The sequence below is a fragment of the Microcaecilia unicolor genome, chromosome 2 (genome assembly GCF_901765095.1).
Source record: "Microcaecilia unicolor chromosome 2, aMicUni1.1, whole genome shotgun sequence".
NCBI lineage: Eukaryota > Metazoa > Chordata > Amphibia > Gymnophiona > Siphonopidae > Microcaecilia > Microcaecilia unicolor.
The window spans coordinates 167,561,737-167,582,453 of NC_044032.1; the positions used below are offsets into that span (position 1 = coordinate 167,561,737).

The 20,717-nt window shown below is 44.0% G+C and overlaps 1 protein-coding gene across 1 annotated transcript in view; it reads left to right on the forward strand.

Moving 5' to 3' along the window:
* The window catches only part of WDR36 (WD repeat domain 36), a 146,838-nt gene that overhangs the window by 62,138 nt on the left and 63,983 nt on the right, over positions 1-20,717 (forward strand). Inside the window, exons 9-12 of the mRNA XM_030193467.1 lie at positions 3,568-3,688; positions 3,799-3,864; positions 9,129-9,212; positions 20,135-20,289. Of these exons, the coding sequence (XP_030049327.1) occupies positions 3,568-3,688; positions 3,799-3,864; positions 9,129-9,212; positions 20,135-20,289 (426 nt within the window). The remainder of the gene's footprint in view (positions 1-3,567; positions 3,689-3,798; positions 3,865-9,128; positions 9,213-20,134; positions 20,290-20,717) is intronic.

A 20,717-nucleotide genomic window follows, 5' to 3' on the forward strand; every position in this document is an offset into this window, starting at 1 on the left:
ATCTTCTCACCCATGAACAGTAAACGCTGTGATGAAAAAGGAACCTGTGGGAAAACAGAAACCACAATTAAAGTGACATGGCTTTTCTTTTCAAGAACCTGATTGCTCTAGAAATCCGGTGAGATCTAAACTCTGCAGAAAGTTCTCCAGCCAGTTTTTATTTATTTATTTTATTTTTGTTTATTACATTTGTACCCCACGCTTTCCCACACATGGCAAACTCAATGCGGCTTACATAGTAACAATATAAAGAATTACAAAGTCGTAAGAAGAATATACAGTTTGTAGTAAATGCAATATTAATGGGGTTAACGGATAAGTAAATTGAACATAGGAGGAATTGGGTGCAGAAGGAAATGAGCGTTGGGAGGTAGGCGTAGGGTGATGGAGAGGAATGGATATGGGGTAGCAATAAGGATAATGGGAAACATGGTCAATGTATAAACAATCGTCAATAAGAATCATGTGGGTAAGCTTTGGTTAGGTTGAATCGTTAGGGTAGGCTATCTTGAAGAGATGGGTCTTCAGTGCTTTTCTGAAGGGCAAAAGGCCGTTAATGGTACGGATAGGTCTTAGTAGAGCGTTCCAAAGCTGGCTACCTGAAAAGGAAAAATTGGATGCAGTTGATCCTGAGTAATCACATTCTGAACTTTTCAAACCGACGTTCTGTTCCAGTTGGCTGTGTATAAGCTTTAGCTGAAAGAGAAAGTGTTGAAGCAGTTTTCTTTAATGCCCTCTCCATATGCTTCTTAGAGATCACCAGGTTGGAACACAAAATATTTCAGCAAATTAAAAGCTCTTAAATTATTTTATTGAAAGTGACTTCAGCAAGGAGTAGAGCCTTTCGCTGTGTTGACCATTTTTGTGGAACTCTTCAAGTTGAATTTTAGCAGTATTACTAGTTATATTGGTTTTCGTAAAGCCTTAAAGACCTGGTTTTTTTAAGAGTACTTTTGGCAGTTCTTAAAAGAATGTGAGGGAAGTAATCCATTATTACATTTAACTATACTGTTGTATTGCTATTTTGTTATACTGTTTTGTTGTGTTTTTTGCTGTATTACTGTGTATTCTTTGTGGATTATGTTTTGTAAAGTGCTTTAAAACCTTGTTGTATTAGTATATCAAGTTATTAAATCAAATCAAGATATTCCATTATATGACTGAAGTTCTTATCTTTTTACCATCACAGCCTGTACTTCATGCAATTTAGCCATCACAGATACTCCTGATACTGTTTTAGGTTTCCCAGAGGATACTAATGCATCCTGATGAATCAAAGCACCATGTTAGTCAGTTTTGCAAATAGTTTATGAAGTGAAGGCATCCCTTACCTATCGAGAGTAACACACTGTGGCTTCAGTGGTGGGAATTACAAACTCAGTCACAGCAACCACAGCACTGGCTTCTCTGTGCACAGGAAGACTTGCTTCCATCAACGTCAGAGCACAAAAGGAACTCTCCTCTGAAATCAGTGCATCTTCCAACATTACCAACTGCCGCTATTCCTTTTGAGACTAGACACATCAAATTGAGAGCAGGCAGGGCCGTTCATTCAGTGTGACCAAATGCAGTATCACATTCGCTATTCATGGAGGATGCTGCTTCCTGTGTAGCCCCCCATGGACTTTCTCAAACTCATCTGGAGCTGTTGAAGCTACAGGATAGTAGTTTGATAAGGAGTAGAAAGTTGAGATTCAGAGGGAAATTCACTAATTTTTCCCTTACGTTCTCTTGTATTCAGTGATAGTGAATCAGTCATGAGCAGCTCCTTCCAAGACTTCTCATCAGGCAGCCATCTTGGTTTTCCCCTGACTTAGTGGTGTTTTGAGAGTACCTCAATATTGTTTATGTAAAAATGAGATTTAATTTATTGTGGTGATTGTCTTTCCCTTATCTGTGGGCATATTTTTCTCATTGATACTTCTAGATATTTTTGATATTTGTCACAAACATCATGGATTTTCTCTGCTAAAATGGGTGCTTCCTTATCTGCCAATCCAGAAAGGATGGGTTATACCTGTCCATCAGCAGATGGTGGTAGAGAATAAACACTTTTGAGCCCTTCCTTATATCACTTCAAGGGATGATCTTATATAGGACATTGTGCAAACATGTATTGCTCAATATTTACTGACGTGTACCAGTAGAGAATAAGGGGCCAATGTTGAGCAGTATCTAGCTGCTTAACCAGTGAAGTGGATAAATCCCCTGGTGGGAAACTTCCGTTTTCAGACAGAACTAATAACGTTTATGGTTACCTTCCATTTTCCCTCCTGCTAAAAATGTTCATTACATTTTAGTTCCGATATCTGTGTGGCCTGCTTCTATATTTTAAGATGTTTATACTTTTTTCAGGAACATATTTCTTGGCCAAGTAGTGCATTACTATGGCCAAAATATGCAGTCTTGAAAAATTGAAAGGTATGTGGGATAGTGCATTTATTTACAGAAAAGGTCCTCACGATGAGTAGCCAATAAAGCCTGAACCTATTTTTGTATCTGAAAACTATAATTTATTACAGATAGTTAATACATAAAAATGTTCTGCTGTTACTCTGCTTTTTGACCCTTATCAAATCAAATATTCAAGCTGCAAAAAAAAAAAAAAAAAAAAGAGAGAAAACAGAGGTCAGTATTCAGTAGTATGTCCACTGCTTGAAAATATCTCATAGGGGTTCTTTTTCTAAGCTACAGTGAAAAGTGGCCTTAGCACACCCTTACATTGGTTTTTGTCATGCGCGAATGCCATTTTTACTACAGCCGTAAATGTTGCCGTTAGCATATTACCATTTAAAAAGAAAAAAAAATTGCTCAAACACTATTCCTGCACTTACCAGTTAGCGAGTGGGAATGTAGATGCGCTAACTGATTAGTGCAGGAATGTCCACTCTTTGTCCCCAGACACATCCCTTCAAAAAAATTGTTTTAAACATTTTTAGCACATGTTTAGTGTGCATACGTTTGGTACTTACTGCAGGACACGTAAGCGCGGCCCATGGTTTGCCATTTTAATGCAGCTTAGTAAAAGGGCCCCTAAGTGGATTTTCAGCCAGTCCATTTAAGTTGACCAGTGGTTCTGAACTTAAATGGATAAGTTATTAGTTTAAACTATTGTCTCCTATTTGCACATCCATCTATTGCCATTTTACACACAGTTTTTGGACCTGTCCCTGGCCTCTATTATATTCATATGTTTTATTTGTTTGGCATGAAATTTGATTTAAAAAAAAAGCAAACAAATTAAAAAAAAAAACACTTGTGCTGTCAGCATCTGTTGCTAACTGCATTCACATGTTTTGAATATCAACCTAATTTTTTTTTTTAGTTTCTGAAGCTTCTAGTTTGTGTAATGACTTGAGTTAATAATGAAATCCCATGCAGGCAGTAATAAATATTTTTGTCATGCAGCATTATTTCGGTGATACATACCTTCCGTAGCAATGCACAGAGTTGATTGTACTTACACTCTGTACTAATCTTTTCCTTAGCTTTCATCAAGTTCATGACATTTTGTCCAAAACAATGGTTTGAGTGTACAAGTTCCTCATTTGGGTTCTTCTCAAACAGGTGTGGATCTTTGATGGCCCTGGAGGTATCGGTCGTTTGCTGATGTTCCGAATGGGACACAGTGCACCACCAACAAAAATCAGATACCATGGACAAAACGGGCAGCAGATTCTCAGTGCTGGTAATTTTTGTTATTCGCCCATTGAGGCTCAAGAACAGGAACAAAGTGATGCCATATATTAAATCAGTTCTCCTTCCTTGACTTTGTGTGCTTTCTCCATTTTATTACAGGCCAGGATGGAACTTTACAGTCTTTCTCCACTGTGCATGAAAAGTACAATAAAAATTTAGGACGTGGTAAGTAAGAATGTATATATTGTTGTCCACACCTGTGTAGGCAAGATTCCACGTAAAATCACACATTAGGCAGCTACAGACATTGCAGAACACAGCCATTAGTTGCCCCTCTGTGTGTGTTAGGTAACATCCGTAAGTATGGTTATGTCACCCTATTTTATTCTGTTTCACTGATTTCCAGTATGGTATAGATTTAAATTTAAATTGTTAGTGTTGGGACACACAACCTTTTAGGCAGGTGATCCTTTTTATTTGGTGTCAGTGCTTGTTCCTTGTTAGGACATTAAAGTCATTGGCGGAAAACAAATTGTCCCTGCTACTTATGGCTGGGGCTCACTGGAGGTCCACTTGTCAAAATGCAGATTTTCTTCTTGGGCGGGAGGGGTTGGTAACCCATCTTGTGGAATGGCCTGCCTGCTTTGATCTTGCTGAAGAATTGTCAGTTTTGACATTTTCTTTTTCAGACGTATTTGATGGAATTAACTATGGGAGTTGAGATATAGGTTTTCCTCTGAGGTACCTGTGGATTTACATACTGTGTATGCGTAGGCTACATGTTTTGCTCTTTTATTTATTTACTAGTAAAAAAGGCCCGTTTCTGACACAAATGAAACGGGCGCTAGCAAGGTTTTCCTTGGAGTGTGTATGTTTGGGAGAGTGTATGTGAGAGTGACTGTTTGAGAGTCAGAGTGAAAGTGTGAGTGTGTGAGAGAGAGTGAGTCTGGGTGTGAGTGTGTTTGTGAGAGAGTGTGTGTGAGAATGAGAGTGTGTGCAAGTCTGTATGTGAGACACAGTGTGAGAGAGTGTGTGTGTGTGGGCAAGAGAGAGAGTGTGTGTGTGAGACACAGATTCTCTGTGAGAGTGAGTGTATGACACCAAGCGAGTGTGTGTGTGAGCCGTGCCCTCCCAATCCATGGCCATCTGTCCCCTGCCCCCTCCATTCATCCTTTTCCAGCAATTCCCCTCTGTCCCTGAGTCGTGCCCTCCCAATCCATGGCCATCCATGTTTGTCTGTCACCTGCCCCCTCCATTCATCCCTATCCAGCATTTCCCCTCTCTGCCTGAGGCCTGCCCTGCAATCCATATCCATCCATGCCCATCTGTGCCCTCCATTCATCCCTATGCAGCAATTCCCCTCTCCCTGAGTCCTGCCCTTCCAATCCATGCCCATCCATGCTCCTCTGTCACTTGGCCCCTCCATTTTTCCCTATCCAGCATTTCCCCTCTCTGCCTGAGGCCTGCTCTGCAATCCATATCCATCCATGCCCATCTGTCCCCTCCATTCATCCCTATCCAGCAATTCCCCTCTCCCTGAGTCCTGCCCTTCCAATCCATGCCCATCCATGCTCATCTGTCACCTGGCCCCTCCATTTTTTCCTATCCAGCATTTCCCCTCTCTGCCTGAGGCCTGCTGTGCAATCCATATCCATCCATGCCCATCTGTCCCCTCCATTCATCCCTATCCAGCAATTCCCCTCTCCCTGAGTCCTGCCCTTCCAATCCATGCCCATCCATGCTCCTCTGTCACCTGGCCCCTCCATTTTTCCCTATCCTGCATTTCCCCTCTATGCCTGAGGCCTGCTGTGCAATCCATATCCATCCATGCCCATCTGTCCCATCCATTCATCCCTATCCAGCAATTCCCCTCTCCCTGTGTCCTGCCCCTTCCAATCCATGCCCATCCATGCTCATCTGTCACCTGGCCCCTCCATTTTTCCCTATCCAGCAATTTCCCTCTCTCCCTGAGTCCTGCCCTCCCAATCCATGCCCCTCTTTCCCCTGCCCCCTCCATTCATCCATTTCTAGTAATTCCCCTCTCTCCCTGTGCCCTGCCCTCCTAATCCATACCCATCCATGCTCCTCTGTCCCCTGCCGCCTCCATTCATCCTTTTCCAGCAATTCCCCTCTGTCCCTGAGTCGTGCCCTCCCAATCCATGCCCATCCATGCTCCTCTGTCCCCTGCCGCCTCCATTCATCCTTTTCCAGCAAGTCCCCTCTTGCCCTTCCATGACCCCCCCCTCGCATCCATGCTACTCTCTCTCCCATGTCCCAGCCTGGCCCGCCCTCTTCTCCCCCCCCCCACTTCGCATCCATGCCTCGCATCCATGCCCCCCCTTCGCATCCATGCATCCCCCCCCCCCCCCCCCGTTCGCATCCATGCTTCCTTTTTTTTTTTTTCTTCTTCGTTTTAACTTTACCTCCGTGGCGGTTCGTGCAGCGAAGCGTCAGGGAAGGAGGCGGCGCTCCCGACGTCTAGCTTTACGTCGGGAGCGCCGCCTCCTTCCCTGACGCTTCGCTTCCCGATTTGTTTGGTTTGAGGCGAGGGCGGGGCAGAGACGGCTGGCTGGCTTGAAGGCTTCACTGGGAGTGACGTCAGATGGCTTCAAGGCTTCAAGGCTTCAGGGCTTCAGCTTGAAGCTTCCGGCTTCAAACTTCCGGCTTCACAGAACGTTGTCTTCAGAACGTTCACGGTGCGTTTTATTATATTAGATTTTTTTAAATTATAGAACAAGCTGCATATGTGTTTAGTGTGGGTTCATTTACCAGATTATGTCCTATCTTAGAATGGAGTTCCTTTTCTCTGTGTTTCTTTTTTTTGTTGACTAAAACAAACTGCCTGGTTTGTTTTAGTCAACGAGTATCACAAATTTAATAAACTATATACCATACTGCATGAAGAATATTAAGCACTGCCTGGTCTATCTTAGTCGAGCAGTATTGGAAATTTAATAAGCCATATACCATACTGCATGAAGAATGGCAAGTACATTTCAGTGAAAATTAGCGTCCAATCTGTTTTTGTTCCTATTATTGTTACGTCTGCTTATGGGATCTAGATTCTGCAAAACTTTCACAGGAAAATATAATACACCTCAGTGCTTTCTTCCATCGGGCTGAAGTTCATCTGCTTTTTAACAATTTTTTGCTGAATATTTTACAGCCTGTATCCTGAGCAACAGGTTCTGTAGAGCTGAAACTTAGCCATGTCAGAAACAAAACAAATTGAAGGGTAAAAAACAAGAGCAGAGGCAAAGGAACAAAAAGAAATAGACACTGAAACATATGAGGCAAATATTCATTCTGGCACTATCAATCTAAGCTTTACATGTTACCTGCATAATTACAAAGTTACCACCATGCTCGTGGTATTTGTACAATTTTAAGAATGTAAGAGCTGCCGTTTTGGGTCAGACACAGAGGAGCAGAGGAGTGGCCTAGTGGTTAGGGTGGTGGACTTTGGTCCTGGGGAACTGAGGAGCTGAGTTTGATTCCCACTTCAGGCACAGGCAGCTCCTTGTGACTCTGGGCAAGTCACTTAACCCTCCATTGCCCCATGTAAGCCGCATTGAGCCTGCCATGAGTGGGAAAGCGCGGGGTACAAATGTAATTTAAAAAAAAAAATCTAGCCTGGTATCCTGTTTTCCAAAAGTGGCCAGACCAAGAGGCCTACAGTGACGTTGTAGAGAAGTCCCACCTCCAGTCTGGCAGCCCCTCTGCTGTCTTGGAGGAGGGAGGTCTTTTAAAAGGAGAGCATCATCCCGGTGAAGTTGGAAGTAATCCTGTAGCTAATATCAGCCCACCAGGGGATGCAATATCTTCTCGCATGAGGAAGTGTCTCCAGGAGCTTCTGCCCAGGAGGGAAGGGTTAAGGTGGCTTGGTGATTCAATTATTAGGCATGTAGATAGCTGGGTGGTTGGTGGATGTGAAGATTGCCTGGTCACTTACCTGCCCTGTGCAAAGATGGCAGACCTCATGTGTCACCTAGATAGGATTTTAGATCGTGCTGGGGAGGAGTTGGCTGTCATGGTACATGTGGTTATCAATGACATAGGAAAATGAGGGAGGGAGGTTCTGGAAACCATATTTAGGCTTTTATGTAGAAAGCTCAAATCAAGAACCTCTAGGGCAATATTTTCATAAGTGCTACCCATTCCACATGCACAGGGCCTAAGAGACAGGCAGAGCTCCGGAGTCTCAATGTGTGGATGAGACGATGGTGCAGGGAGGAGGGTTTTACATTTGCTAGGAACTGGGCAACATTCTGGGGAAGGGGGAGCCTATTCCGGAATGGTGGGCTCCACCTTAACCAGAGTGGCTGGCATCGGCATTTAAAAAGGAGATGGAGTAGCTTTTAAACTAGAAACTGGGGGAAAGCCGACAGTCGTTCAAAAGCGCATGGTTCGGAACAAGGTATCTTTTAAAGATATCACCACAACAGGGAAGATAGGGCATCCCGATAGGGAGGTTGCAATAGAGACCATAATAGACCAGGTGTCTTTAAATAAAAAGCAGTCATATTTTCAAGATTGCAAATTATCACTGTCAAATGCTGAGCAAGATGTAAATAGGAACAACAAACATAGCTTGAAATGTCTATATGCAAATGCCAGAAGCCTAAGAAATAAGATGGGAGAGTTAGAATATATTGCACTAAATGAAAGATTAGATATAATAGGCATCTCTGAGACCTGTTGGAAGGAGTGTAATCAGTGGGACACTCATACCAGGGTACAAATTATATCGTAGTGATAGGGTGGATAAAATTGATGGAGGGGGTAGCATTGTATGTTAAGGAGGGCCTTGAATCAAATAGGCTAAAAATTCTGCAGGACACAAAACGCATCTTGTAATCCCTATGGATTGAAATTCCATGTGTAAAGGGGAAAGGACAGTGATAGGAGTGTACTACCGTCCACTAGCCAGTCAGGTTTTCAGGATACCCACAATGAATATTCATGAGAGGTTTCCATGCAGTGGAGGTAGTGCATGCAAATCTCTCTCATGAATATTCATTGTGGCTATCCTGAAAATCTGACTGGCCTGGGGTGCCTACAGGACCAAATTTGGGAACCACTGGGGTAGAGTACTGCATCAAGGTATGATGTCATGATGCTAGTCCAGCCTAGCACATCAGCAAAGAATAACCATGCAAGTTGAAGCCTCTGTTGCTTCTTCCTTTTAAAATGTTACTAGGTGGGTTTTGATTATGCACGGCAAACTCTACTGTGTATTCTTTGTTATGTAATTGGCACATTGCTATGTGCAAATTTGTATTTGTATCAGAATTAACAATGTTCAATAAAGACTTCTAAAAAAAAAAAATGTTACTAGGTGGGACTGAACCAGAATTGGTATTTTAGGAGTTGATGGATGGATAGCTAAAAATTAATAGCAAGCATGCACAAAGGCATTAGTTCTGTCATGTCATAATGTTCATTGTATTTGGTAACTTGTTTTGTTTTTCCTTGCATTTATCTTGAAGGTTCAATAAATAAAAAGAAATCCAAAAGGAAAGGCCTTAAGTATGACACACTGAAACTCCCACATATCACTACGTTTGCATCAGGTGAGTAGTACTTCATGCTTTTTGTTAATAAGGAAGATGAGTCTTGCTTGTCTCACTGAAATCTGATGGTAGCTCCTTTAAAATTTTTTGGTTTCCATAATCGTCTGAAATCATTTGTAGGCTGGAAATGGACACAAGTTAAGATTTCACATCCATATATAGTATGGCCGTTGTTTGAGCAAAAATTGTGATTGACATTAATTGTATGATTAAAAATTTGATTGCAGTTTATAGTTAGTTACCTTATTGTGCAAAACAAAGGCCTTCATTTTGAACTCTGAGTCGGCATAGACAGGAGCAGTGGCCTGTCTTACCCTAGATAACCAGATTATTCTTGAGTTAGGTGCAGGGGAACCCTACTGGGGGTGTGGGGGGGGGGGGATGGAGATGGATACTCTTGAGGAGGAGGATATCAATAAAACTAATCCTCCTGATATTCAGACTACTCTTCAGTAAGCTAACTGGGTAACGTTAGGACAGCAAAAGTCATCCTAACATTACCTGATTATCCAACTGGGTTGTGGGCTGAGTTTTGCCACTGTCTGGTTAACTGCCCAGATAGAACCACGGCAGTCAGAGGGGATATCCAGCAGGACTAAGCAACAGTGATTAAAAATGTGATTTCAGAATAGGCCCCTATTTGACCTCGCCACCTAAGCAGCTTTTTATAAAATGAGGGGTTCCCTCACATTGGTAGCTTTACAAAAGGGCATGTACTTTTAAGTAGTAAAGCAAGCCCCCGCCTTGGGATTTTTTTGTCATTTACTTAGATTTATTTATTTATTTATTTATTTATTTATTTATTTATTGCATTTGTACCCCACATTTTCCCACCTCTTTGCAGGCTCAATGTGGCTTACAATACATCATGGATAGTGGAAATAAGAAGAGAATAGACATTTGGTGTTACAGAAGGATTTGGGGTTGCATGGTAATGGAATACGTGATAGTAATATAACAGAAGGCATTATTAAACATTTCTGGATATATGTGGGGAGTTTCACATGTGTTGATCTTTGTGGTATATCTTGTCAAAGAGGTGGATCTTCAGTAGTTTGCGGAAGTTGGTCAGTTCATAGATCTCTTTTAGGTTGCGTGGCAACGCGTTCCAGAGTTGCGTACTCATAGGAAAAGGTTGATGCGTGCATTAATTTGTATTTTAGACCTTTACAGTTGGGGAAATGAAGATTGAGGAATGTGCGAGAAGATGTTTTAGCATTCCTAGGTGGTAGGTCTATCAGGTTTGACATGTAGGCTGGGGCATCGCCATGGATGATTTTGTGAACTAGGGTACATACTTTGAACGTGATGCGTTCTTTGAGTGGGAGCCAGTGTAGTTTCTCTCGTAGGGGTTTTGCACTTTCGTATTTCGATTTTCCGAATACGAGTCTGGCTGCCGTGTTCTGGACTGTTTGGAGTTTTTTTGAGTATATAGTCACATGCACACATAAATGGCCCCTTAATTCCAACTAACACAAAAGTGTGCAGTTTGAAATGATGGCAATTACTTTGCTGGTGGGCATGTCAGCGATGGAGTTTGGGTGGAGTGTGCAAGTACAGTGGAACACTGGGGGTGGTTTGAAGGCAATGTTATGTAACTGTGTATTAATGGAGTGCTTATAACCAGAATAACAATAAATAGTGTCAAAAACCAAGTGTGAGAACTTTTATTTACAGTAACGTATGTATTGACATACGTTGTACAGTATTTCTGCAACAATCGTTTACAAAGCAAAAAGTAAAAACCATACAGTATTACAAAGCCTGAAGTCTGAGTTCAAAACTAAATGTAGACCATTGCTTATTTTTTAAAGTCAGTAATCTTTAGCTGTTTTAGGTTAGCGATATGCGTTTTTCTTGCAAAATCTGTTATTTGCGTTAGGTGCATGATTTCGAAAGGTTCTGCCCCTTGTTCCTTCACAAATCTGATAACTTTATCAACAGGTGAAATTTTCATAGTTGGTACATCATCGTTGTAGTCATCCTCATTGTGATTGGTGCTTTTTCTGGGATATGTTTTGGTTGAACAGCCTGTATAATGTCCTCCTCTGACATAAATTCTGTATTAGGAACACGTGCATCATTATTTTCGTCCCACTGTAACCAGTTACTAATAATTTCTGCAAAAGTTTCTATATCAAAGTCCTTTAACACATTGTAGATATAGGCAGCTTATTGTTTGTTTGTCTGGTTAAACATGTTGATATCTGTTTCATTGAAGCCTTCAAAGTCAGACTCGCTGCCAGATTCACTGGAAGAACTGCTTTCAGCAAAGGCATCACCCAGCCTTCTCATCCAGTAGTTTTCATTGGATAGCTGTTTTACATCATCCCATGCTTTAACAATATAAGTAATTTCTTTCAGATTCAACTTTTTCAGAAATTCAGGAATGTTAGGATTTTCTGATGAAACAAGGGCAAAAATGACCTCTCGTCTGTAATTGTGTTTGAAGTTCTTGATTATGTCCTGGTCTAGTGGTTGGATTTTGGATGTGGTGTTCAAGGGAAGGAGCAGTTATTGAGCAACAGGAGTACCTTTTCCTTAAGCATTTTAAACGCAAATGCTTCCAAACAGGTGGAACAAATGATTGGTGAAACCATTCTGGTCATCCATGCATTTTTGCTGCTTTTTATAAATTACAGGCAATTTTGATTTATTTATGTGATTGAAGCATTGTAGATTTTTAAATTGGCAAACCAGCAGCAGAGGTGGCTTGTGACTACCAGTTTTATTTGTGCATAACAGCAGAATGATTCAATCTTTAATTTTATTATAGCTTGCTGTTTTATTGGGCTCATGTTTAAACACCAGCGTTTTATGTGGTAACAGTTTTTCTCCGAGGACAAGCAGGCTGCTTGTTCTCACGAATGGGTGACGTCCCCGGCAGCCCCTCCGATCGGAGATCTTCACTAGCAACAGCGTTTGCTAGCCCTCGCGTGCGCATGCGCGACCGTCTTCCCGCCCAAACGGAGTCTGGTGGTCTTCCCTCTGATCCTACTCCCTCTCCTGAAAGGCAGCTTTCTCCTCTGGAGAGTCTGTCTTTCGCGGCCTTTGTCCTGGAAATGTCTGCGGCCATTCCCTGTGGTTACGGAGGATGAGCCAAGAGCCGAAATGTTTGAACTTTTGGACTATCCTTCTCCACCTAAGGAATCGTCTACTGTACCCATGCATCATGTCCTCAAAAAGACATTGCTGGCGAACTGGGCGAAGCCCTTATCTAATCCCCACATTCCCAAGAAAATTGAATCCCAGTATCGGATCCATGGGGATCCAGAGTTAATGAGGACCCAGTTGCCCCATGACTCTGGTGTGGTGGATCTGGCCCTTAAGAAGGTCAAGGGTTCTAGGGAGTACGCTTCGGCACCCCCAGGCGGTGACTCTAGCACCTTGGATTCTTTTGGGCGGAAGGCCTACCATTCTGCAATGCTCATTTCCAAAATCCAGTCATACCAGCTCTATACGAGCATTCATATGCGGAATAATGTGTGGCAGTTGGTGGACTTGGTGGACAAGCTCCCTTCTGAGTAGGCCAAGCCTTTTCAGCAGGTGGTCAGGCAGCTGAAGACGTGTCGTAAATTCCTGGCAAGGGATGTTTACGATTCTTTTGATGTCGTGTCCAGGGCTGCTGCTCAAGGTGTGGTGATGCGCAGACTCTCATGGCTGCATGCCTCCGAGCTGGAGAATAGGCTCCAGCAGCGGATTGCGGATGCTCTTTGCCGGGGGGGGATAACATTTTTGGAGAAAAGGTCGAACAGGTGGTAGAACAACTCCACCAGCGGGACACTGCCTTCGACAAATTCTCCCACCGGGCGCCTTCAGCATCTACCTCAACTGCTAGACGTTTTTATGGGGGAAGGAGGACTGTTCCCTATTCTTCTAGTAAGCGTAGGTACAATCCTCCCTCCCGCCAGCCTGCTGCTCAGGCTAAACCCCAGTGCGCTCGTTCACGTCAACAGCGTGCGCCTCAACAGGCCCCAGCAGCTCCCCAGCAAAAGCAAGGGACGAGCTTTTGACTGGCTCCAGCAGAGCATAGCCGAAGTCCAAGTATCCATGCCGGACGATCTGCCGGTTGGGGGGGAGGTTAAAATTTTTTCACCAAAGGTGGCCTCTTATAACCTCCGACCAGTGGGTTCTTCAAATAGTCCAGCTGGGGTACGCCCTCAATTTGATTTGAAAACCTCCAAATTGTCCACCGGGAGCTCAGTCCTTCAGCTTCCAGCACAAGCAGGTACTTGCCGAGGAACTCTCCGCCCTTCTCAGCGCCAATGTGGTCGAGCCCGTGCCACCGGGGCAGGAAGGGCTGGGATTCTATTCCAGGTTCTTCCTTGTGGAAAAGAAAACAGGGGGGATGCGTCCCATCCTAGACCTAAAGGCCCTGAACAAATATCTGGTCCGAGAAAAGTTCAGGATGCTTTCCCTGGGCACCCTTCTTCCCATGATTCAGGAAAACGACGCGCTATGCTCTCTGGACTTAAAGGATGCTTACACTCGCATCCCGATTCTGCCAGCTCACAGACAGTATCTTCGATTCCGTCTGGGAACACGGCATTTTCAGTATTGTGTGCTTCCCTTTGGTCTCGCCTCTGCGCCGAGAGTGTTTACAAAATGCCTGACTGTCGTAGCGGCATCTCTACGCAGACTGGGGGTGCACGTGTTCACTTATCTCGACAATTGGCTGGTGAAAAACACCGCCGAGGCAGGAGCTGTACAGTCCATGCAGATGACTATTCGACTCCTGGAGCTACTTGGGTTTGTGATAAATTATCCAAAGTCCCATCTTCTTCCAGCCCAGAAGCTAGAATTCATAGGAGCTCTGCTGGACTCTCAGACGGCTCGTGCCTACCTTCCGGAAGCGAGGGCTGACACTCTTCTGTCTCTTGTTTCCAGGGTACAGGCGTCTCAGCAGATCACAGCTCGGCAGATGTTGAGATTGCTCGGCCACATGGCCTCCACAGTGCATGTGACTCCCATGGCCCGCCTTCACATGAGATCAGCTCAGTGGACCCTAGCTTCTCAGTGGTACCAAGCTGCTGGGGACCTAGAGGACGTAGTCCTGCTGTCCACGAGTTTTCTCCAGTCCCTGCATTGGTGGACATTTCGGTCCAATTTGACTCTGGGACGTCCTTTCCAAATTCCTCGGCCACAAAAGGTGCTGACGACGGATGCGTCCCTCCTGGGGTGGGGAGCTCATGTCGATGGGCTTCACACCCAAGGAAGTTGGTCCCTTCAGGAGAAAGGTTTGCAGATCAACCTCCTGGAGTTATGAGCGGTCTGGAACGCTCTAAAGGCCTTCAGGGATCAGCTGTCACATCAAATTATTCAAATTCAGACAGACAATCAGGTTGCCATGTATTACATCAACAAGCAGGGGGGCACCGGATCTTGCCCCCTGTGTCAGGAGGCCGTCAGAATGTGGCTTTGGGCTCGCCGGAACGGCATGTTTCTTCAAACCACGTATCTGGCAGGCATAAACAATAGTCTGGCCGACAGATTGAGCAGGATAATGCAACCTCACGAGTGGTCGCTCAATTCTAGAGTGGTGCGTGAGATCTTCCAAGTGTGGGGCACCCCCTTGGTGGATCTCTTTGCCACTCAACTCAATCACAAGGTCCCTCAGTTCTGTTCCAGACTTCAGGCCCACGGCAGGCTAGCGTCAGATGCCTTTCTCCTGGATTGGGGGGAAGGCCTCCTGTATGCTTATCCTCTCATACCTTTGGTGGGGAAGACTTTGCTGAAACTCAAGCAAGATCGAGGCACCATGATCCTGATTGCTCCCTTTTGGCTGTGCCAGATCTGGTTCCCTCCTCTTCTGGAATTGTCCTCCGAAGAACCGTGGAGATTGGAGTGTTTTCCGACCCTCATTACTCAGAACGAGCGGGCGCTTCTGCATCTCAACCTCCAGTCCCTGGCTCTCACGGCTTGGATGTTGAGGGCGTAGCTTTTGCCTCCTTGGGACTCTGAGGGTGTCTCCCGTGTCTTGCTTCCAGGAAAGATTCCACTAAAAAGAGTTACTCTTTTCTATGGCGGAGGTTTGCCGTCTGGTGTGACAGTAAGGCCGTAGATCCTCGCTCCTGTCCTACACAGACCCTGCTTGAATACCTTCTGCACTTGTCCGAGTCTGATCTTAAAACCAACTCTGTAAGAGTTCATCTTGCGATTAGTGCATACCATTACCGTGTGGAAGGTAAGCCGATCTCGGGACAGCCTTTAGTTGTTCGCTTCATGAGAGGTTTGCTTTTGTCAAAGCCCCCCATCAAATCTCCTACAGAGTCGTGGGATCTCAATGTCGTTCTCACCCAGCTGATGAAACCTCCTTTCGAGCCACTGAATTCCTGCCATCTGAAGTACTTGACTTGGAAGATCATTTTCTGGTGGCAGTCACTTCAGCTCGCAGAGTCAGTGAGCTTCAAGCCTTGGTAGCTCATGCTCCTTATACTAAATTTCATCATAACAGAGTAGTCCTCCGCACTCAGTCTAAGTTCTTGCCGAAGGTGGTGTCGGAGTTCCATCTGAACCACTCACTTGTCTTGCCAGCATTCTTTCCCCGTCCTCATACCTGCCCTGCTGAACGTCAGCTGCACACATTGGACTGCAAGCGAGCATTGGCCTTCTATCTGGAGCGGACACAGCCCCACAGACAGTCCGCCCAAATGTTTGTTTCTTTTGATCCCAACGGAAGGGGAGTGGCTGTGGGGAAATGCACATTATCCAGTTGGTTAGCAGATTGCATTTCCTTCACTTACGCCCAGGCTGGGCTGACTCTTGAGGGTCATGTCACGGCTCATAGTGCTCGAGCCATGGCAGCGTCAGTGGCTTACTTGAAGTCAGCCACTATTGGAGATTTGCAAAGCTGCGACGTGGTCATCTGTCCACACATTCACATCTCATTACTGCCTACAGCAGGATACCCGAAGCAACAGTCGGTTCGGGCAGTCGGTGCTGCAGAATCTGTTCGGGGTTTAGAATCCAACTCCACCCCCTAGGCCCATTTTTATTCTGTTGCAGGCTGCACTCTGTTAGTTGAATAAGTTAGATCAATCTCAGTTATGTCCTCGCCGTTGCGAGGCCCAATTAACCATGTTTGCTGTTTTGAGTGAGCCTGGGGGCTAGGGATACCCCATTCATGAGAACAAGCAGCCTGCTTGTCCTCGGAGAAAGCGAAAGCTACATACCTGTAGAAGGTATTCTCCGAGGACAGCAGGCTGATTGTTCTCACCTACCCGCCCGCCTCCCCTTTGGAGTTGTGTCTTCCCTTGTCTTTGCTATTTACTGGACTGGCAAACACGCTTGCGTTCAGGCGGGAAGATGGTCGCGCATGCGCACTGTGCATGCACACGCGAAGGCTAGCAAACGCTGTTGCTAGTGAAGATCTGCGATCGGAGGGGCTGCCGTGGACGTCACCCATTCGTGAGAACAATCAGCCTGCTATCCTCGGAGAATACCTTCTACAGGTATGTAGCTTTCGCTTTTGTGAACAAGGCCATTTCATCACAATTATACACTTGCTCTTCTGTATAGCCTTGACTGAGTTAGCAGCGCTTTCGCTTGTTTCCATCCATCTCAAATTGAAAATCAGGGTGGGTGGAACGTGGTAAGCAGGGTATGCATGGCAGGGGGGCGCCAGAAACTGATGCTTACCTGTTGCGCTCCTGGTATCTTGATGTGATACTGCGTGGGGTGGCCTATGCTCTGTATTACATACACACCCTGCGCTATCATTACACAGAGTGGAGCCATGTTCATGCTGCCTTACACACTGTGCAGGCTACTGACATGGCAAAAGATGATGTGCGCTGCATTGCACCCAAGCAGCGCATGCATAGTACTTTCTTCTGTAGCAGAACTAGTGCCTAAAAAGCAGGCAGAGCTCTAAAGTCTCAATGTGTGGTTGAGACAATGGTGCAGGAATGAGGTATTTAGATTTGTTAGGAACTGGGCGACATTCTGGGAAAGGAGGAGACTGTTCCGAATGGATAGACTCCACCTTAACCGGGATGGAATCAGGCTGCTGGCACTAACTTTTAAAAAGGAGATAGAGCAGCTTTTAAACTAGAATTGGAGGGGGGGGGGGGGGTGGGAAGGAGCCGACAGTCGCCCAGGAGTGCATGATTCGGTGTGAAGTATCCTTGAAGGATACTATTGAAACAGGACATTTAGGGAATCCCAGTAGAGAGGTTTCAACAATGCTTTAAAGTAAGCCAGGTGTGCTTAATCAGAGAGCAGGATAAAGGATGCGCAATATCCCCTTCAACTTCTAAGCAGCTTGTAGATCAAACAAAAACACACAATTTGAAGTGCCTGTATACAAATGCTAGAAGCCTAAAAAATAAGATGGGAGAGTTAGAATATATAGCACTAAATGATGAGGTAGATATAATAGGCATCTCAGAGACTTGGTGGAAAGAGGACAATCAATGGGGCACATGGACAAGTTCTCAATACTACACGATTCCAGGATTCCGCCCCCACCACAGTACCGAAACTGTCCTAGTCACGCTCCTTGCCAAATTCAAGCAAGAAATAGCCACAGGTAAAAGTATACTTCTCCTCCAATTCGACATTTTGAGCGTATTCGACATGGTAAACCAGAACATACTACTAAGACTCCTTGGCCACTTGGGATTGTTGGAAATGTACTCAACTGGATAAAGGGTTTTCTAACCACCAGAACTTAACGAGTAAAATCAAACTCAAACATATCACCACCGTGGAAAGCTACCTGTGGAGTACCTCAAGGATCACCATTATCACCAGTACTCTTCAACATGATGATGATCCCACTGGCAAAGTCCCTATCCAACCGAGGCCTCAACCCGTTCATCTATGCAGACAGCGTTACAATCTATATTTCCTTCAGTCATGACTTGACAGAAATAACTAAGGAAATCAATGACGGCCTGAACATCATGAACTCCTGGGCAAATTCATTCCAACTGAAACTGAACACTGAAAAAACACATTGCCTCATCATCTCATCTCAACACAACAAGTACAAACCCACAGCCATAAACACCGTAGAACACACCCTCCCTACCTCAGACAGCCTAAAAATACTCGGCATCACAATTGACCGCAACCTTACCCTTGAGAGCCAAGTAAACTCCGTAATAAAGAAAATGTTCTACTCAATGTGGAAACTTAAACGAATAAAACCTTTCTTCCCGAGGGAAATCTTTTGCAACCTAATACAATCAATGGTCCTCAGCCATGCAGATTACTGCAATGCAATCTGTGGGATGTAAAGAACAACTCGCAAAAAAACTCCAGACCACACAAAATACAGCTGCCAGGCTGATATTTGGTAAATCATGCTTCGAAAGTGCTAAACCCCTCTGAGCAAAGTTGCACTGGCTCCCAATCAAAGAACGGATTATCTTCAAAATTTGCACCTTCGTTCACAAAATTATCTACGGCATAGTCCCAGGATACATGATAGACCTTACAGATCTACCAACCAGAAACAGAACCCGATCTTCACGATCATACTTAAACTTACATTACCCAAATTGCAAAGGACTTAAATACAAAAAAAACCTTGCGCATCTAGCTTCTCCTACGTAAGCGCACAACTATGGAATGGACTCCCAAAAGCTGTAAAAATAATCCATGACTATCTACACTTTAGAAAATCATTAAAAACCAACCTCTTCATAAAGGCTTACCCCACCAAGCCAACGTAAATCCCCACACCCAGCAACACAGCACAATCAATGATCATACTGAACAATATACAATCTTCATTCCCTTCGACCTTCACGGTGCATGACATGCACCTACGTCATTCGACCACAATACAACCTGTATTTGTTATCAACCGACTGGCGAACGCCTTTACGGTATTATATAAGCCACATTGAGCCTGCAAATAGGTGGGAAAATGTGGGGTACAAATGCAACAAATAACAAATAATAATAAATATAACACTGTGTTAACAGGGTACAAATTGTATTGCAGTGAGAGGATCAAATTGGAGGAGAGGTTGCACTATATGTTAAAGAGGGAATTAACATTCCACATGACACAGATAGCAGGGTGGAATCATTATGGATAGAAATTCCATGTGTGAAGGGAAGGAATATTCTTGTAGGGCTGTACTACTGTCTGCCGGAACAGAACGAACAGACGGATGAAGAAATGTTTACAGAGACTAGGAAAGCTAGCAAATTGGGCAATGCTGTAATAATGGGTGATTTCAATTACCCCGATATTAACTGGATAAATGTTATATCAGGGAGTGCCAGGGAGATAAAATTTCTAGATGTAATAAATGACTGCTTCTTTAAGCAGCTGGTCCAGGAACCAACGAGAGGGGTAGCCATTTTGGATCTGGTCCTTGGTGGCATGCAGGGCATAGTGCGAGAGGTGGCAGTGTTGGGTCCCCTGGGAAACAGTGATCATAACGTGATTGTTTCAGCTACTATCTGGGATGAAACCACAAAAGAAATCTACTGTAGCTGCATCTAATTTTCGAAAAGGTGATTATAATGAAATGAGGAAAATGATTAAAAAGAAACTAAAAGGATCGGCTGCAAAGGTTAGGACACTCAATCAGGTGTGGACATTATTTAAAAATACCATCTTGGAAACCCAGTCCAGATGAATTCCACGTATTTGCAAAGTTGGAAAGAAGAGAAGACGTCAGCCAGCATGGTTAAAAGTTGAAGTAAAAGAGGTCATTACAGCCAAAAGATTGTCCTAAAAAGGATCCACACAAAGAAAATAAAAAGCAACATAAGTACTGCCAAGTCGGGTGCAAAGCATTAATAAAGAAGGCTAAAAGAGAATATGAAGAGAAACTTCCCACAGAGGCTAAAGTCACAGTAGCAGAAAACCTGAGTGCTTTCTGTACCATATATCCCATGTATGCTTTGATTTTCAAAGATGATACTTTAACTGAGTAATTGCTTGCATTGTATTACAGAGACAGCACGTCAGAGTGATTGGGATGGAATTGTTGCATGTCATCAAGGGTATGTGAGCTGTACAACCTGGAACTACCAGAAAACATCTATGGGAGCACACAAACTGAAACCAGAAAGGTTGAAGAAGAACAAACCACTTCACATATATGCAACAGTAAGTTTCATTAGTTTCATTATTTTTCAGAAGGTTTTGTGTGTGCTAGGGAGAGTTTGGACATTTCTAAAATAATATTTTTCCGGGTCCAGTTGTATGTGAGATTGTAGTGTCTGCCTGCTACACCAGCTTTCCTTACTGTATTTCAAGATACAGAAAATAAACATATTCTTGCCCAGTTTAAAAATACATATTTCTTTACTACTTGTTTGATGCAGATCAGCTAAATGTTTCCTGTACTTATGGATGGAATGGTTTATAACAGTATAGAAATCAAAAGAAGGCCATTGTTATGTAGGAAATGAGTTCATAGATCTGATACTGGGTTAGGTGACAACTGGACTAGTTCCCTTTTACTAAAATGTGCTAAGCGGTGAGCATGTAAATTAGTTCACGGTTACTGCACTGGCACAACAGTTCATACTTTG